The following is a 17,818-nucleotide window of genomic DNA, read 5'->3' as shown; positions in this document are numbered from 1 at the left end:
AGGAGAGAGTCATGAGTTTTTTATTAGTAACTTGTTAAACCTTCTGTAAGTATCCTTTCTCTATTCTTTAGTAGAGTTTTAGTATAGCTATGTGAAATGATATGATATGATATGATATGATATGATATATATATATGCCTTTTAAGAACATGGAGTCAGATTCACCTTTCCTCCCCACAATGGGGGATCCCAAAAATCCCACCCTCCTGGGGTTGGGGACATCTCATGGACCACGCTGGCAGGCAGAGGGGAAGGGCTCCCAGGGGCTCCCAGGGAACAGGGCTGCTGCTCTGGAAGGAGCTGAGGGCTGACACATGGTGCAAAGTCCAGATCCATGAACCACCAGGGTACAACACCCCCTGTCCATGTGGGACACCCCATCCCACCTGCCCTGGCTCCTCCCTCCACTGCGGAGGATGCTGCAGGCAGGTGAGGAACTGGAACATCCTGGGGGTGTGCAACACAACCTGTTCTTTCCAAATCCCCACAGGACACCTGGGGGTGTGCAGGACAACCTGTGCTTTCAAAATCCCCCAAATCCCAGTAGGATGCCTCATCAGGAAGCAGCTTTGTGAGGGAAGCACAGCCATAAAAAAAGCATAAAAAGCTGCAAAATATGGGGCCGGGCATAAAAGGATCCATGATAAAGGGCTCTAAAAAAGGGAGCTGGTGTTCCTTCCTGGAGCACTGCAAAGAGTGCAGCCAGGGAGAGGGAGCCAGGAGAGATAGCTTCCCAGGAGATGTCTAAAACAATCTCCTCTGAAGGAACCATTTGTAGGGAAAAAAATAAAATAGGATTCCCTTCTGATGGCTCAGCAAAACAGCAAACAAACCATGGCAGGAGCAACATGTGGATGGAAAGGGCAACTGCACAGACTGCAGGTGGCTTGTGCAAAACTCAGGTTGAGAAGTTTCTATTGAGATATTTTCCTTTGGCTAGAAAAATGTTCAGCTGAGTTATTCTTCAAAGAAAATACTGAGGCTTAGTCAAATGCAAAATAAATAAAGGCTTTGGGTTTTGTTTGCTAAAAGCAAAGAATAGTTTTGTTAAAGGAAATAAAATAAAAATAAAGGTTATTTCTTTCAGGCAAACAAACTTTAAATGCTTCTATTAAAAAAAAATTAAAAGAGGACTTTTTTTTAAATTCCGTGGACAAAACTAAACCCTTCACAAATTGCTGTAAAAACCCCTGTGGAGGAAACAAAGCAGAGTGGCTGTGAGGTGGCAGAGGTGGCACAGCTGCAGTGGCAGTGGCTGCATGTGGCAGCTGCTGCTGTGAGAGGGGACAGCCACACACAGGGACAAGGCAGCAAACCCTGCCCAGCTGCTGCACTGGAACCTCTCCATTATCGGATTTGCAGGGTGCCCTGATGAAGGCAGGAATGATGCATCTGACTCCATGTTCTCAGAAGGTTAATTTGTTACTTACTATTACTTTATAATACTATATTGTAATAAAGAATACTAAACTATACTAAAGAATACAGAAAGGATACTTACTCAATGTTAAAAAGATAAAAATGAAAACTCATGACTCTCTCCAGAGTCCCAGCTTGGCACTGACTGGCCAATGAGTGAAAATAACTCGCACCAGAATCCAATGAAAAAATCACCTGTGGGTAAACAATCTCCAAACACATTCCACATGAGCACAACACAGGAGAAGCAAATTAGATAAGAATTGTTTTCCTTTTCTCTGAGGCTTCTCAGCTTCCCAGGAGAAAAATCCTGGGCAAAGGGATTTTTTCAGAGAATGTGAATGCCACACCCCATCACCTGTGAGTTCTACTTTGCCAGGTGAGGGAAGGAGCCCCGGATTTCAGAGTCACATCCAGCCTCACCTGCAGCTCCCAGAGGGTTCAGGAAAGCTGGCAACCCCACGAGAGAGAGCAGAGGAGTTAAATCAAGAAGCAAGCAGAGAGTTGCCATAACTTTGGTGGGGCAGAGCTGGGTGGCCCGAACTCCCTGGAGGCCCTGCAGCACTCAGAGCAGGGCATTAACCCCCAGTTCCCCCAGTCCTTGGGAATATCTGGCAATTCGGACACCAAGGGCCTGGCCTGCAGTGGGTGTGCCAGTCCTGTCTGAACCTCTGCCCATGGAAACCTCATGTCCTGTGAGAACCTGGCAAAGAGGGCATGGAGGGGATGCTGCCTGTCCTGCTTGCTTCACAGCTGCCTCCAGCCTGGCTCTCTCAGCCAAGCCAGGAACCACTGTGTGCCCAAAGCAACTTCTGCAGACAAATCACTCTGTCTGACTCGGTGATCTCTCCTTCACACTGCGCTGAATGCACCTGTTTTACATGAAAGAGAAGAAGACCTGACCTTTAGACTTCAGTCAAGGCTCACTGAAGACTGACAGGGATTTTCACAAGCCTACAAGCACAGGGTTGTAACTATTTTCTCCTGGACACTCAAAGGCCACCATGAACAAATTGCTTGTTTGCTCTGATGCCTCTCTTTTCCAATATGGATTTTCAAGAAACACAGGTATAAAAACCTGGCAGCTTGGTGTGGACTTGACTGCCTTGCTCTTCCTGTTCTGTTTCTTTTGTGATGTTCTCTTCAGCCAGCTCAAAATCCACTTGGGGAGCTCTTGGCTGGCAAGCTTGTCAAGCATATTCTCACAGATCTTAGTCTTCGATTCCTTCTGAATCTTTTCCAACTGCAATGGACTTTTTGCTTCTCATTTTGTCACTGTCACTTGTGTCAGGGAAATGTTGAGACATCTCCCCAGTCTCCCTCAGCAGCCCACACCAGAATTTTCCTTTTTACCTCCCTGTTTTTTCATCTGCTTCACTCCTTGCTTTATTATTTCAAAAGGCTCTTAGCTGGGAGTTCCCAAAGTTGGCTTTTCCAAAGGACCCCATCTCTGACCAGGGCCCTCCTTCGGCATCCTGAACCCACCCCAAAAAACCCAGGGAAGTCTTTTGCTTCCACTGTACTGTCTGCAAGTGTTGGCTGTGATCATCAGCCACTCTGAATGATCCCAAGGACTGCAGATTTTGGGCCTGATGGGTTTGTGCCATTTAGAGCAGCCAGGAAGAGCCTCAGAGAGGACCAGGACAGCAGCAGAACTGGCCTTGGCCAAATCCTGCCCTCTCCAGGCCATGGCCAACAAGAGCAAGTGCTGCCAAGGGAAGGAGACAATTTTATATGGATGCTGCATGGCTCCCTCAATACGTGGGAATGCAGCAGTTGCATTTTAAATCTAAAGCCTGTTTTATTAGCTGAGTCAGCAAGCAATAAAAGAAGAAATCCATCAACAAACCACTGGAAAAGCAACCTAATCTGCCAGTTCTCTACCTACAACTGAAGGAGTTTTTAAGTGTCCTGAAATTTAATAAAAAAAGGTGAAGTTGCATCATTCCAGCAAGGTGAGTCTGGTTCAGCAGCTTCAGCCAGCCACAGGTCAGCAGGCTCCCAGGTAACACAGAGATGTCAAACCACAAGGAATGTCTCTCGCTTCCCAGACAATTACCACAGCCTCTGCAGCATTTGGATCAAAGGGTTTATTGCAGAAATTCTCATCTCAGCCCCTTGTCCTGTGCAGGGGAGCTGATGGCCAGAGAGCCACTGCGTTTTGCTTCATTGCTCTGATGGGCTATTTACATCCAGCATGCCTGGAAAGTCCTTAGAAAGCTAAAGAGCACCTAAAAAATAGCCAAGCTACCAGAAACCACATCAGCCAGCAGTCACAGCCTTTGGCTCATCAGTCCCAGGCACCTGCAGCAATTTATGCAGAACTGTCTTATGCCAAGCCCCAAACTGCTCGTGTTTTCTTCTCAGGACTTCTGTTGCTCACAGTGACCCTGAGATGTGTCAGAGTCTCTTTTCCCAGCCTGGCAGCCAAAGAAGGAGTCAGAACTCTTCTGTTCTCATTCTCAAGGTTGTTTATTGTTTCTTATCTATAAAATTCTGTTTCTGGCCTGCTGAGGTCTGTCCAGCAGGTCAGACAGAGGCACTGCCTGCCTTGGGGTGGTGTTATCTTTTCATACTAAAAACTATGTGTAAAACATTTACCTACCTTAAACCAATCCAAAAGTGCCACCATCACAGCAGAAGATGGAGGCCAAGAAGAAGAAGAAGAAGAAAGACTGGACACACCCAGATTCCTCCATTGAACCCCCATTCTAAAAACCCCAAAAATCTATTTTTCACCCAGTGACAAACTATTATTCTACTTAAACTCTCTTGACTTGTAATTCCGCATATGAAGGTTGGCAATTGTTTCTTTCAAGGGCTAAATCAAAGTCACCGGGGTCTTGGTCTCTGTCACAGACATCTTTTATGAAAAATCCTTTCCTTAGGATTTTTCCACCTGAGAAGCTGAGAGGCCTCAGGAACAAAATGTAAACAATGGTTATCTGCTGCTGTAGAATGCAACAGGTGGAGCTTTGATTGGTCTCATAGAGTTGTTTCTAATTAATGGCCAAACACAGTCAGCTGGCTCAGACTCTGTCTGAGACAAAAGCTTTTGTTATCATTCTTTTTTTCTATTCTTAGCTAGGCTTCTGATGAAATCCTTTCTTCTATTCTTTTAGTACAGTTTTAATATGATATATGTCATAAAATAATAAATCAAGCCTTCTGAAACATGGAGTCAGATCCTCGTCTCTTCCCTCATCCTCAGACCCCTGTCAACACGGTCACAGGTCTCAGTGCCAGGGTCTCAGCCCCTTGGCAGGGTCTCAAGTCCTCCAGGGCAGCCAGAGGAATTTCCTGGGTTCCAACATTTTCTCTTCACTTTGCTGGCACAATGGCACCGAAAGTGGAACATCCAGGACAGAACCTGTGGTTTTTTTCCTCTTTTAAAGTCACGGGAAGTGCTTTGAACTGCGCCAACACAATGGCAAGAAGCGTGAATCAGGCTAAACATCCCTCTGCCAGGGCTGAGGGGATAACAAACCTCTTCAGCTGCGTTCTCATGGTTACCAGGAGCTTAGCAAAGCCTTTGATGTGTCATTAGAGCCCCTGTCGTTACCTGCGTGCAGCTGCAGCATGAGCCAGGATCTCAGCCCAATTTCTGGGACGTAAATGTAATAATCCCTCGGTGTGTGAGCGCTGCAAAAACATGACAGCACCCTGCATGGCAGGGCTGGCTTTGTTTATGCCAGGGATACTGCTGGAGTTTTGTCCTGGTTTCTTCTCCAGGAGGTTCATTAATAACCACAGTCAGGCCGTGCAGTGTTTATGGTTTAGGCTCTGGGAGAATCTAGGTTAGCTTTAATTGAGGGGTTTGAGCCTGAAAGCCAAATTGCTTCTAGGATCCTTGTGCTGGATCTGGAAGCACTGATTTCACTTTCCCTCCTCCCCCAGCCCCTGGAGATTTCAGCCCATGATGGCAGAAATGCAGTGAGATAAGGTGTTCTCTGAAGATTTCTCCCTCCTGGGACAGCTTCCTTAAAAAAGCCTGTCTGCACAAAGCCAAGCCTGGAAAACAGATCATTTTTGTCTTTGGATCTGCTCTGGCAGGGAAAAGTTGGAACAAATCTCATCTTGTTGTCTGCTTGTGTTTTTATCAGCCAGCCAAGCTCTGCTCTGCTTGGATGTGTCTGTGATGTTTCCTGGGATCAGCCCTGGTATGGGGACAGACAAACAGCCCCAGAGCCCAGGAGAGATGGGGCTGGGCTGTCCCAGCTGTCCTAGCTGTCGCCACCTCCATCATGGGGAGGGTGCTGCAAAACCAAGTGTCGCAGACATCTTTTCATGTAAAATCCTTTCCTTAGGATTTTTCCTCCTGAGAAGCTGTGAGGCCTCAGGAACAAAATGTAAACAATGGTTATCTGCTGCTGTGGAATGCAACAGGTGCATCTGTGATTGGCCCATCTTGGATTTCATAATTAATGGCCAATCACAGTGAGCTGGCTTGGACAGAGAGGCTGAGACAGCTGTCTTTGTTATCATTCTTTCTGATTCTATTCTTAGCTTAGCTAGCCTCCTGAGATGAAACCTTTTCTTCTATTTTTTTAGTATAGTTTTAATGTAATATATAGAATAAAATAATAAATCAAGCCTTCTGAAATATGGAGTCAGATCTCTGTCTCTTCCCTCAACATAAGGCCCCTGTGAACACCGTCACAGCCTGGAGCCAGCACAGCCTGCTTGGGGCTGAAAACCCCCAGGCAGTAAAGACACCCCGAAAAGCCTTTGCTGAGGGAGAGACACTGCAGAGCTCCGTGATTTCAAAAGGCAGCATGGGAAGCCCAAAGCCCAGGGCATGGCACACCAGGTAGAGAAGCTGCTCTGGGATTCCACAGCCCCTGTAGGTCTGCACGTGTGCTGGGCTCAGCTTTCCCTCCTGCTCTGCATCACCTGAGGGATCCCAGAGCCTCCTTCCAAGGACTGCACGTTGTCTTCAGCAGCACAGGCTCTTGAGGCAGAGCCTTTGGGCATGCAGGGAATGTGTCAGCCTGACAGGTAAAGAAAACATCCTCCAAGTGCATAACTTGAGCACATATTGTCTGGGAACCACTCTGACAATAACCACAAAGCCTCAACACGCCGTTCTGACAGGCCCTGTTAAGAGCAGAAGAGCTTTTTAAAGCCTTGATTCACAAAGCTGAATCCCATCAGCACAGCATTAAACTTTCACTGGTTTTCTGTGCTTCAAGGCTGGGGAGAACCAGAGCATTATCTGTGTGCCCCACACAGTCTGAGCCAGAGTACACCCAGAGATGGCTGTTACGGCTGCTTTTGCCTCTTCCTTACATAAATCCATGCACAGTTCCCAGATTGTTGTGCTCAGGTCTGACACCAGAGTTTAGAGACCAGAGCTGGGCTTTTGTGAACTATTTGGATTGCTCAGGAGCTCTGCAAGAAGAGACTGCAGAGGCAGGGCTACATAATGAAACTGCACTCCCTGTGCTCTCTGAGGCAGCTGGGGGAGCAGGGAGGATGCAGAGGGATCAGTAATCCTGGGGAGTAGAGAAATGCAGCTCAGTGCAGTGTCACAAAGCTTGTTTTATGTCACAGACATATTTTCTGAAACATCCTTTTGCTATGATTTTTCTCCTGAGAAGCTGAGAGGCCTCAGAAATTAAATATAAACAATAATTATCTGCTGCTGTGGAATGTGGCAGGTGCATCTGTGATTGGTCTCATGTGGTTATTTTTACTTGATGACCACTCCTAGTTCAGCTGTGTCAGACTATCTGGTCAGTCACAAGATTTTATTATTCATTCCTTTCTTTTCTAGCCTTCTGATGAAATCCTTTGTCTTTCTTTAGTGTAGTTTTAGTACATAATTTTCTTTTAATACAATATATATCATAAAATAATAAATCAGCCCTCTGAGACATGGAGTCAAGATTCTCATCTCTTCCCTCGTCCTGGGGACCCTGCAAACACCACCAGTTTTGTGGCCCAGGTGCCAAGGCCTGTCAGAGGTCTGTGCCCTGTGACATTGCACTGATCCACGAGCAGAATGTGCCACGACTGAAGGAAATCTCTGGATGCTTGGCTACAGCTGCTGTGCAGCTCCTGGGAGCTCTGGTCAGTGATAAAGAGGCTCTCTCCAGGAGCTATAAATATTGTCACACAGGTGTAATTTTGCTGGATGCATGTGTCAGACTTGCTGTTCCACCAGAGCAAGTTCATCTATAACTGTAAGCCTTGACTAAGAGAAGTTGGCTCTCCCAGCAGGATAAATAGCAGGAGACGTGCCTCTAATTGCACATCAGCAGAGCTGATCCCTCAAGGATATTGCCTGGTACAAGGGAAAGGCGCAGGACATGCTCAGGAGCCAAACTGCATGGCCAGGCTGATCCATGCAAGGGATCACCTGGGCAGTGCTGCCAGGCACTGGAAATCTGGGGGAAGCTCAGATTCTCTCCCCAGTGAGCAGGGCACCCCTTTGGTATTTGCACTTTGCTGTGTGAGTTTGGTTTCAAGGTCCTGCTCCTTCCTTTAAGGACACCCATGCACATCCCTGCATGGGGGAGGACAGCAAAAGCATCAGCTGGACAGAGAACAAGAGGCTCCCTCCAGCCCTTCCCTGGGAGAGGTTTCCAAGCAGTTAACAAGGGAGGGTGATGCCACCATCATTGTTTGGCAGAGGAATAGAGGTGGGAGTGCCTTGGAGTGGCAAAGCCGGACAGATTTTGGTGGCTGAGCCTGAGGCTTGGTCCTGGCCCTGCAGTCTGTGCCCTTGCATCTTCCTCTCTGACACCCCACTCAAAAGAGACCCTGGTGCTCCTGAGCAGCACCAAGAGGGAGAAAGGGAATAATCAGATGCTCCATCCCATCCTGGATGTGTTTATCTGCAATCCCAGAGCAGTCCTGCACGCTGTGGCCATCTGGGCAGCTCTAACCCCATGAGCAGCTCCAGGATGTGCTGCCCAGAACCTCCCCTGGCCTTCACCCACTGGGCAAAGAAAAGATCTCCGTGCACAAGAGCTCCTGGATCTGTGCAATTCAAAACATGACAAAAGGTCTCATATCCAGCCCTCAGCCCCTGGGTGGGCTCCTCACCTCTGACAAAGCCTTAGGGAGGTATTCAAGGAGGACAGGAGCACCTGTAAGAGGAGCTCCTTCATTCCCCAGTTCTTCAGCAGACAGCTAAACTGAAGGATGGCTTGACTTTGTTTTAAAAAATCCCAAGGCTCTCTTTTCTTCCAGAAGCTCATTCCCAAGAGTCTCATGATGCTGCTGCCATCCTGGCACCTGCCCAGCCCTGAATGGAAGAATAAATCCAATACTTTTTTAGTCACACAAAACTTGCTGAAGCTAATGGCTGTTTGCTGAATAAAGAAGTAGTGAAATGATTTAAAAGCTCTGAAATTGAGTCTTTTTTTTTTTTTTTTGGCTGTCTTACGCCAGCAGCTCCTGTAATACTTTACAGTCAGACAATGATCCAAAGTGTGGGGAGTGTGAGTTGTCTACTTGCAGGTCAGAGAGCTGGGAGCAGAACAGAGCCCTTAAGTCAAGCTGGGCTTTTCCCTTCATTTACCCCATCTGCCTTAATGTGAGATCACTGATGTGTGGAGACCTAAACCCCCAGGGCACTGGGAGGATTAGCTCATATTTGAGAGCTGCTGCACAAAAGCAAGGCATTGTTTATCAATGTGGGCTGTAAAACTTGCTGACACCGTGTAGATTCACAGCCAGTTTAACTATGAAGAGATGAAATTCTGCCTGGTCCTCATAAACAGAGGTGAAAGTGCAGAATCTCAGCACACAGAATCCACAATGAAGCCTGTTATTAGTTAGGATTGACTTGGAGATGGAGACAGAGAAAATAATTTTTTAAAACAAAGATTTACACCTTGCCAAAACCAACTCAATACTTTTCGTGCACATTTATCAGCAGCTTGTTGTTTCATTTACAACCTATGACTCCTGCAACCCTGGCTTCTCCAAATCACAGTTTTTAATTAGCTGTTTGTTGGGTTTTTTCCCTAATGATGTGCATCGATCACATAGATTTGGATTTTTTTAATTCCACAAAGTGGGAAAAAACAACCCCATTGTTGTCACAAGCAAGCTTGGTCTCATTAGATGTGTGAAATGGTTCTGCTCTAACATGCTGAACAAATTTAGATCTCTTCTCAAGCTGCTGGAGAACAGCAAATTCTCTCAGCCTAATGTTCCCATACCAACATTGGATTCATATCTCATCACAGGTCAGGAAGAAAATTAGGCCAGGTGGCACATCAACCTCACAAACTATATATCCCAACACATCTACCTCAGCACATAAAAGCGAAAAAAAGTCAATGTGAATGATGAGGGAAAAATCTACCTGTAAAAATGTCCAAGCTAGGATCAGTGACGGTCCATAGGTAAGAGACAAGGAGAGTATGGAAAGCAGCAGGGCAGGTGTGCAAACCCAGGGCACTGGGAATATTTCTCTGTCTGCTCTGGGGTGCCCTGACCCTCCGGGAAGTACTGACGCTGACCCTCATCCGTGGAGAAAGTTTCCCAGACTTCAAGATAGACTGGAATCCACAAAAGTGTGGAATAGATTATAGAGCAGTGTAGGTGCATCAATTGGTGAGAAATTGAGTTTTGGGATTTTTAGTGTGCTGTGGATGGAAGCAAGATGGAGGGCACAGGGTGTCATTCTGGGTTTCTTCTTCATGCTGCTTCTTCCTTCTTTTCCATGGGTTTGGGTGGCATTTTGTATTTGGGCAGAAAAGTCCCCTTGCAGCTCTTTGGGATCAGTCATTGGTTTAAAAGGGAAAATAATCTAGGTGACAGTTCTTAATTGGATAGTTTAGTCTTAAAAGACCTTGTAACAAGAGATGGTTGGCCATGTTGTGCCTTGCTGCTGAACTCACAGTAGTGAGACTGTGTTATTGATAAGAAACAATAAACACCTGAGTCCCAACAAGAAGTACTATCTCAAGTGCCTTCAATCCAGACCCAGAGAAACCCACAACTGGGATCCCCACAGGTAGCACTCAAATCTACTAACAAGAGTTAGGGCAAGCCTGCATACACCCTGCTGTGAGGCACCCTGAGGTCCCTGGATGAGCAGAAGGAACTGGATTCCATGGAAGCAGAGGCAGACTCACCTCATGGTGTACAGCAGGGTGCCATTGTCCATGGAGAGCCACACTCACCTCATGGTGTACAGGAGGGTGCCATTGTCCATGGAGAGCCACACTCACCTCATGGTGTACAGCAGGGTGCTGTTGTCCACGAAGAGCCAGACTCACCTCATGGTATACAGGAGCCATACTCACCTCATGGTGTACAGCAGGGTGCCACTGTCCATGGAGAGCCACACTCACCTCATGGTGTACAGCAGGGTGCCACTGTCCATGGAGAACCAGACTCACCTCATGGTGTACAGCAGGGTGCCGTTGTCCATGAAGAGCCAGACTCACCTCATGGTGTACAGGAGATTGTCCATGGAGAGCCAGACTCACCTCATGGTGTACAGGAGATTGTCCATGGAGAACCAGACTCACCTCATGGTGTACAGCAGGGTGCCACTGTCCATGGAGAGCCACACTCACCTCATGGTGTACAGGAGGGTGCCATTGTCCATAGATTTGGATGAGCCAGACTCACCTCATGGTGTACAGCAGGGTGCCGTTGTCCACCAGGCGCAGCAGCTTGTTGGGGGTGGTCATGTTGTGGGCAACAGATTTCTTCCCGTTGTGGAAGAACGTGTCAGGAGTCCAGATCTTGCTGGCCAGCAGGTTGTTCAGGGGAAGGATTTTCATGGGACCATCAAACTTCAGCCTTTCATCTCTCCAGGACTGCCGGAAAAAGACGTCAATGGTGTATTCCTTTGGGGAGAGAGGAGAGGAAAATAAGTTGTGTTTTACTCAGCTCAAGAGGTGGCAGAAAACTGGGTTTGGCACACCTTGGGTAACACAAAGCGTGGTGCAACAAGCAGAAGGTGCTAACAGCAGTGCAGGGTAGATGGGATTCAGCACATTTTGGGTAATGACTTACCAATGATGTCAAAATGTGCATGTCAGTGTTTCTGAGCACTGCAGGGAAGCTGCAGCACAGCCCCTAGAGTGGCCAGAGCTGGGGTAGCCCTGCTGCACCACCACCTCTATGCAGAAGTTTCAGGGGAGAAAGGCCATTTTGTGCAGCTACACAGGTATTTTAGAAGGCAAAAATAAAGATCCTGGAGATGGAATCTGGCCAGGATGCTGGTAATTATATCTCTGCTCATAAAAAAAAAAAAAAGAAAAGAACTTGCATGACATTGTTTTAATGTTATTTTGTTCCCTAGGCCACCTTTAGAAAATCATTGAATTGAAGAATTTACTGGCATTACAAGATCCTGTGACTTTCTTTTGTCTTCTTTTTCTTGTTTTATTTCCATTTTCTTTTTTTTCTTCTGCCAATGTAGAGACCCATTTCCCATGCCAAATTCCAGCTGGGGCACTTAGAAGTCACCTCTCTGAAACCCTGCACCCAAGCCAGCTCCTCACTCAGTGAATGCAGATTCAGAAACAACTTTTAGAGGCAGAGGGGTCTTTGGAAAACCTCCCTGTCCCAACTGTTCTCCCTCCCCCTGCTGCTGCAGACTCGTAATCTTTATTTACACATTCCTGGAGGCTGCAGGACCAACCAAACTTATCATTGTGAGTGATTTCTTTCCTGCAGCACTTCTCAGCAGCGCTGAAAAACTGCTGTGCATCACTTTCCTATAGGACAGAGAAATTCCTACAGGTTTTGCAGCAGATGGCAGCTGAATGGAGGCATCTCTGTAAATAAATCCATCCCTGCTCCCTGGCCATGGAGACACCCCTGCTCAAATATGAACCTTCTGGATCTTGGCTGGGGAAGGAAAGAGAAATCCTGCATTCTCAAGGGCTCTCCCCTGTGCAAGGTATTTTGCCCCTTCATGGAAGTGATCTCTAATTCATTATTTCTTGGGATAAACCCAAAGAAATGAGCCTGTGTGCAGTCCCAGGAGGTTTGGGAAAAGGCCTTATCAGGAGAAAGGCTCTCTCATTCCCTGTTTCTATTTAAAAAGTGCCAGACAAAGAAGCAAAACATTTTTAATGACTTTCAAGGCCCTGCTTATCTTCTTTAATGCTTAGGAATCATTCCTGAAGAAAAGAGAAATCATGTTCAGAATGTTCCTCTCTTTTCTATGCTTCTTTCCATAAAAGCATTATTCCCAACTCACCCCTTCCAAGGAGCACACTTAGTTCTGCGTGATGCTCTTCTCTGCCTACAGAAGTGACTGAAAACATCCACACTGACTCTGTCCTCATAGTCCATCCGCAAAACAAAAAAAAATCCCTTCAATTTTTGTTTTCCTTTTAATAATTTCCCTGGGACTGAGGCAAAGTTGCAAGAGCTTAGTCCCGAGGACTGGGGCATGCCTTGGTGTTACAATAGGACACAAAATAAAACAATGTGGACACTGGAACTGCAAGGGAAGAAGAAGGGAAGTTTATTTTCTGACTCCAACATTTATAGATTTCAAAAGTGACAGTGGATTGGAGGATGACAGTGCCACCTCTCCAATGACACTGGACAAGCCTTCAGTCTATCACATTTCTCCTCCTCCAGAGAGGAATGTAAAAAGAATAATTATTTACATGAAAGTGTGTGAGAAGCTCCATTACGAGAATGTAAACATCAGAAGGCTTAGAAGAACTTAGAAGAACAGGGTGACACCTCAGGTGTGAACAGGCTCTGCTCTCCAAACCAAAAGAGAGGTTGGGAGTCCCTTGGAGCACTCAGTGGAAAGGTCTCCATGTCCTCATCTGTAGGAATGTGCCCCGCTGTTGATGGAGTAACAAAACTATCCTTTGTCTTCTTAAAAAGGAAAAATCGAGAAAAGGAACTTCCTCAATTAGGTAAAAAGACACCTCATAGGACCTGGGGGACTTCACCTCAAACTTAAGGATAGCTAATTGGACAGAAGCCAAAAAGTCCCACCTGAGCAAGTTATTAGAAAAAGAAGAGAACAAAGAAACTAATTGCTTTTCTGAGGTGTTTTACCAGGAGCAAGAACCTTTTGCACCTAGCTCAATTTTTCTCTGTAAAGGCTATTTTGCCTTTTATTAAAACTTTTTGTTTCCAACACTACCACAGAAGCCGTCCTGCTGATTTTGTGCCTTCTACGGTAGCTGAGCTATCTTGGGTGTGAAATAAATCTCCAAAAGCTTATGAAACCTGGCTGGAGGAGACCCCTGTTTCACTCCTCCTCCTCCTCCAGGCTCTGTTAGCAGCTGCTCTCCCTCTCCCCAGGGCAGCTTTACCTGCCTCTCCTCCATCACTGCAATTCCACAATTCCAATTCCGCAATTCCAGGAGTGGTGGGAGGGGAGCTGCACTGGGCAGATGCCAGCGAGAAGGAGGGATTTCCCCACTCCAGAGATGAAAGGAAGCCCCAGAGCAGGCTCTCCCCCTTTCCTGAGGAGATGGGGTTTCTCTCCCTCACTTTTAGCAGCACAGCTAAAACACATTCGCCATGCATTTGTAAAATATACGGAACGAAAGCACGCGGAGGGGAAATAATTTATTATTCCTTAACTGTCTTCCTAATTTTATATTCATTTTGTCAAATCACATTGCAGAGAATACCTTCCTCTTTTCAATACCTCATATTTTTTTCTTCACAGTTCATTATACACACTCCCTTAATCAAATATGCTCCACCTTGGAAGTAATTATCAGATACTCCCCACGGGCTACGATTGCTGAATATATTATGGGTCTCTGCTGTGGTAGGAAAGCAGGAGAGAGAGAGGGAGAACTCAGATGAGGTTCATAATCTTGATTACACTGACATCAACTTAACTTCTTACCCTGGAGGGAGTGGTCTTCCCAAAGCAACCTGGGTTAGAGTGATGGAGCGAGCAACTCCATGAAACACAGAGATTTTCTGCTTCTCTGCTTGCCAGCACAGGATTGCTGTGGGACAGCTGGAGAGATGTTCAGGCCATGCCAGCCCAGGAAATTCAACCCCTGCAGCTCTGGAGGGGATGTGAGAGCCACAGGACACTGCTCCAGGCTGGCCTAGACAGTGACAACCTGGTCCCTGCCCCAAAACAGGGTCCCTCCATGGCATGGACTGCCCACCATGGCCTGGGCTATGCCAGCACCTCAGGGGCTGGGCATGCAGGAGGGGCTCAGTCCTGAATCCTCACGTGCCATCCTGGAGCTCCTGAGCAGCCACCCACAGCCAGCCCTGCTCTGGGTGCGTGTGGAACACGAGCTGCTGTTGAGAAACTTCACTATTAATTATGCTCCACAGTCCTGTTTTAATTAGAAGACAAACTGTTGTGGGAATACAAGCCTAAATTCAGACCTCAGGCCTTTTCATTAATAATTTTCCCTGAACATGTCAAAATAGCACAGTCAGTCCATGTCTTTTCTGTTTTCTCTTTTGCCTCCCTCCAGTTCAGGCACTAAGGATGGTTTGATGGTGGATCATTGTCTCTGATACCAAACCAGATCAGCTTCTGGCATCCTCCCCTCTTCCCAAGGAGCACCTTCATTCCTCCAGTTATCAACTGGTTTCCAAAAGCCCAAGCACACCTGGGAAACAACTCCTGGAATTGAGATACCACCAGCTCTTGTCACTTAGGAAAATCCCACTTTTACCCATATTGTCCTGGGAGGAGGAGGGGGGACACAGGAGGAGAAGCCACCCCTCCCTGTGAGGCACCTACCATGTCTGTGTCCGAGACAGGGCCGAAACTCGTCACGTAAATGTCTGTCTTGACTTCAGTTACACTGTCTGGGACAAAAAGAGAGAAAAAAAGGGAAAAAAAAGAGCAATTAGAGAGCTGAATTTCCTTGTGCAGGCAAGGCTTTGAGGTTTGTTATATAGTATTTATTCCTACTCTGCTGAACCCTCAGCACTGAGCTCTGTGCCCCAAACAAGGGCTGATTTTATCACTGGTAATTGGGCACATTCATCTCCAGTGCAGCTCTGCTGCTTCCCACGCTTACACCGAGGACAAATCTGTCCCACACGGCAGACAATGCGTATTTACAGAATCTGTGCGCCTGCATCATCCACACCCTGCTACAGATCCACATTTTCAATCCAGAGGTAAGCCCTGATGCTTTGAAACTCCTTTTTAATCTGAAATCCCTTTGTGTCTCCCTGCCAGATAAACAGCCTAGCGATGTTCCAGCAGTTTTAGGGAAGCCTGGGTTTGTTACAGCTCCAGGCTTATCTGTATGTAAAAGGAATCAATATTCTGATTGCCTTTTACTGCCATCGTGCTCTCTGCTCTCCTAAGTGCCTCAGTCTCACAGAGCTGCTGCTGCTGCTGCTCACTTGTCACGTGCTGCCCCTGCATCCCGGGCTGAGGTTCCCTCATGGATGCTGAGCAGCAGCCTCAAAGCCACAGGGCCCCACTGCCTGCCCAGCTGCTAAAAACAGGGGCAATTTCAGCCACATGCCTTCAGATAACCTGGAGTGTGATGGTGTTCACAGGGCTTTTGAGATGAGGATGTTGACTCCATATTTCAGAAGGCTTGATTTATTATTTTATGATATATATTGCATTAAAACTACATTAAAAGAATAGAAGAAAAAGTTATCATCAGAAGGCTAGGCTGAGAATAGAAAAGAAAGAATAACAAAGGTTTGTGGCTCGGACAGAGAGAGAGCCAGCTGACTGTGATTGGCCATTAATTAGAAACAACCACATGAGCCAATCACAGATGCACCTGTTGCATTCCACAGCAGCAGATAACCATTGTTTGCATTTTGTCCCTGAGGCCTCTCAGCTTCTCAGGAAGGAAAGATCCTAAGGGAAGGATTTTACATGAAAAGAAGTCTGTGACACTGGAGTGCTGAACAGAGCCTGCAGCACGTGCACACAGAGCTCTCCTTCCTGGCTTCCTCGGATTTTGGCTTGTTTCCTAATCGACACCTCTGCTGCCACCCTGCTTTGCAGGGAAATCAAGGCACGGTGATTTCCCAGATTTACAGTCCTGTGCTCTGCCCACTGGGTTGTGCTCAAAACATGATGGATGAGCTGCCTTGAGTTCAGCACTCAGTTCCCATAAATCCTCCCCACTTTAGGGATAGATCACGCTGTTGTGTGGCACTAGCTGGCTCAGAGCTGCTCTCCTAATGAAAGAACCAATTTAAAGCTGCAGAGCAGAGTTCATGTTTTATGCACAGGACCCAATTTTGGCCATCCCAGCAGCCTTGCAAGTAGCCTGGACGGCCCATTGTTTAATTTAGTTATGGAAATCCTTCTGTCCCCTGAGAGTCATTTTGCAGTACTATGAAGCTTAGGTTTGTGCTTCAAAGTTTTACATCCCAAAATAAGATAATGCATTCTGGCAGGGTTTTCTCCTTAATGGCTAAAATATACGTATACATGTCTTTAGTTATTATGGCTGAGAACTTTTGATGCAGCCCATGGCTGATATTATTGTGCTATAGAAGTAACCCTTGATCTCATCTTGATGAAATAAAAAGAAGGTTAAAGAGAAATATGCATGTGGTACACTTTGTGAAACACCCAGAGATCTAAACAGAATGAGCCCCTTCTGTGAGGCTGAAACACTCAGGGTATTCTCAGCCTCCCTCCCAACAGGACCCCAGATGAGGCACACAGCAGAGAACATTGAGTGGTGTGAGGCTCCTTCTGCTACCCCATGTGGCGAGAGAAAACTCATTTTGTGTTGGAGAAAACACAAAATTCTCCCTCCCTCCCCTCCCTGGCATCCATTCTGCAGCCATGGACAGCAGATCAGGAGCTGAGGCCACCCATGGCCAGGCAGGGCAGTCCCTGGGAGGTGCAGGATGAGCTGTGCCCTGCTCAGAGGGACAGGGGGTTGCAGCCCCACATTTCCCTTCACAGAGAAAAGCAAGGCACAATTCTTCCCAAGAATATTTCTGGGTTTCACATTCTCTGAACCTCAGAGGAAGAAAACACAATTCTTATAATTTGCTGTGCCTGTGTTTGTGCCAAAGCAGAATGCAATGTGGAGATTGTTTACCCAGAGTGATGGTGTTTTGTTTCCTTGGCCTGTCAGGGCCAGGTGTGTGTGTGTGTCAGGACTGTGGGTTGACAGTCATGAGATTCTGTGCAGGGTTGGGTGCTTGGCAGATCCAGTTTTAGATGTATAGAATAATATAGTGTAATAAAGTAATTAATTGGCCTTCTGATAAGATGGAGTCAGATGCATCATTCTCTCCCCTCATTGGGATTGCAGCAAATTCAATAGGGAGTCATGGAAGGCTCTGTGCTTTCCAATGTGCTCTGCAGGGTCCAAGCACAGGGGAAAGGATTCAGGGAGCCAGGAGAAGACAAAAAGGCAGAATTTGTTTTAGGACACCTTTTGTTATGATCCTGCAATCCTTAAATGAGCTTTTATGTCCTCATCATGCTGTAATCTGGCTGACACAGAGCTCCAGA

At 46.7% G+C, this 17,818-nt stretch overlaps 1 protein-coding gene across 4 annotated transcripts in view; it reads right to left on the bottom strand.

Moving 5' to 3' along the window:
- LOC128945622 (gamma-aminobutyric acid receptor subunit alpha-3-like) overlaps nucleotides 1-17,818 on the bottom strand; it is a 118,250-nt gene that overhangs the window by 17,879 nt on the left and 82,553 nt on the right. For all 4 annotated transcript variants that reach the window (XM_054289376.1, XM_054289378.1, XM_054289380.1 and 1 more), the window contains 2 exons: nucleotides 15,101-15,168; nucleotides 11,017-11,237 (listed from right to left, as the gene is read on the bottom strand). In XM_054289376.1, the coding sequence (XP_054145351.1) occupies nucleotides 11,017-11,237; nucleotides 15,101-15,168 (289 nt within the window). The remainder of the gene's footprint in view (nucleotides 1-11,016; nucleotides 11,238-15,100; nucleotides 15,169-17,818) is intronic.

Source organism: Melozone crissalis, unplaced genomic scaffold (genome assembly GCF_028551555.1).
Source record: "Melozone crissalis strain CALT ecotype California unplaced genomic scaffold, PUWL_Pcris_2 ptg000068l_1, whole genome shotgun sequence".
In the NCBI taxonomy this organism is placed as follows: Eukaryota; Metazoa; Chordata; class Aves; order Passeriformes; family Passerellidae; genus Melozone; species Melozone crissalis.
This window is presented reverse-complemented; position numbering and strand designations above follow the sequence as displayed.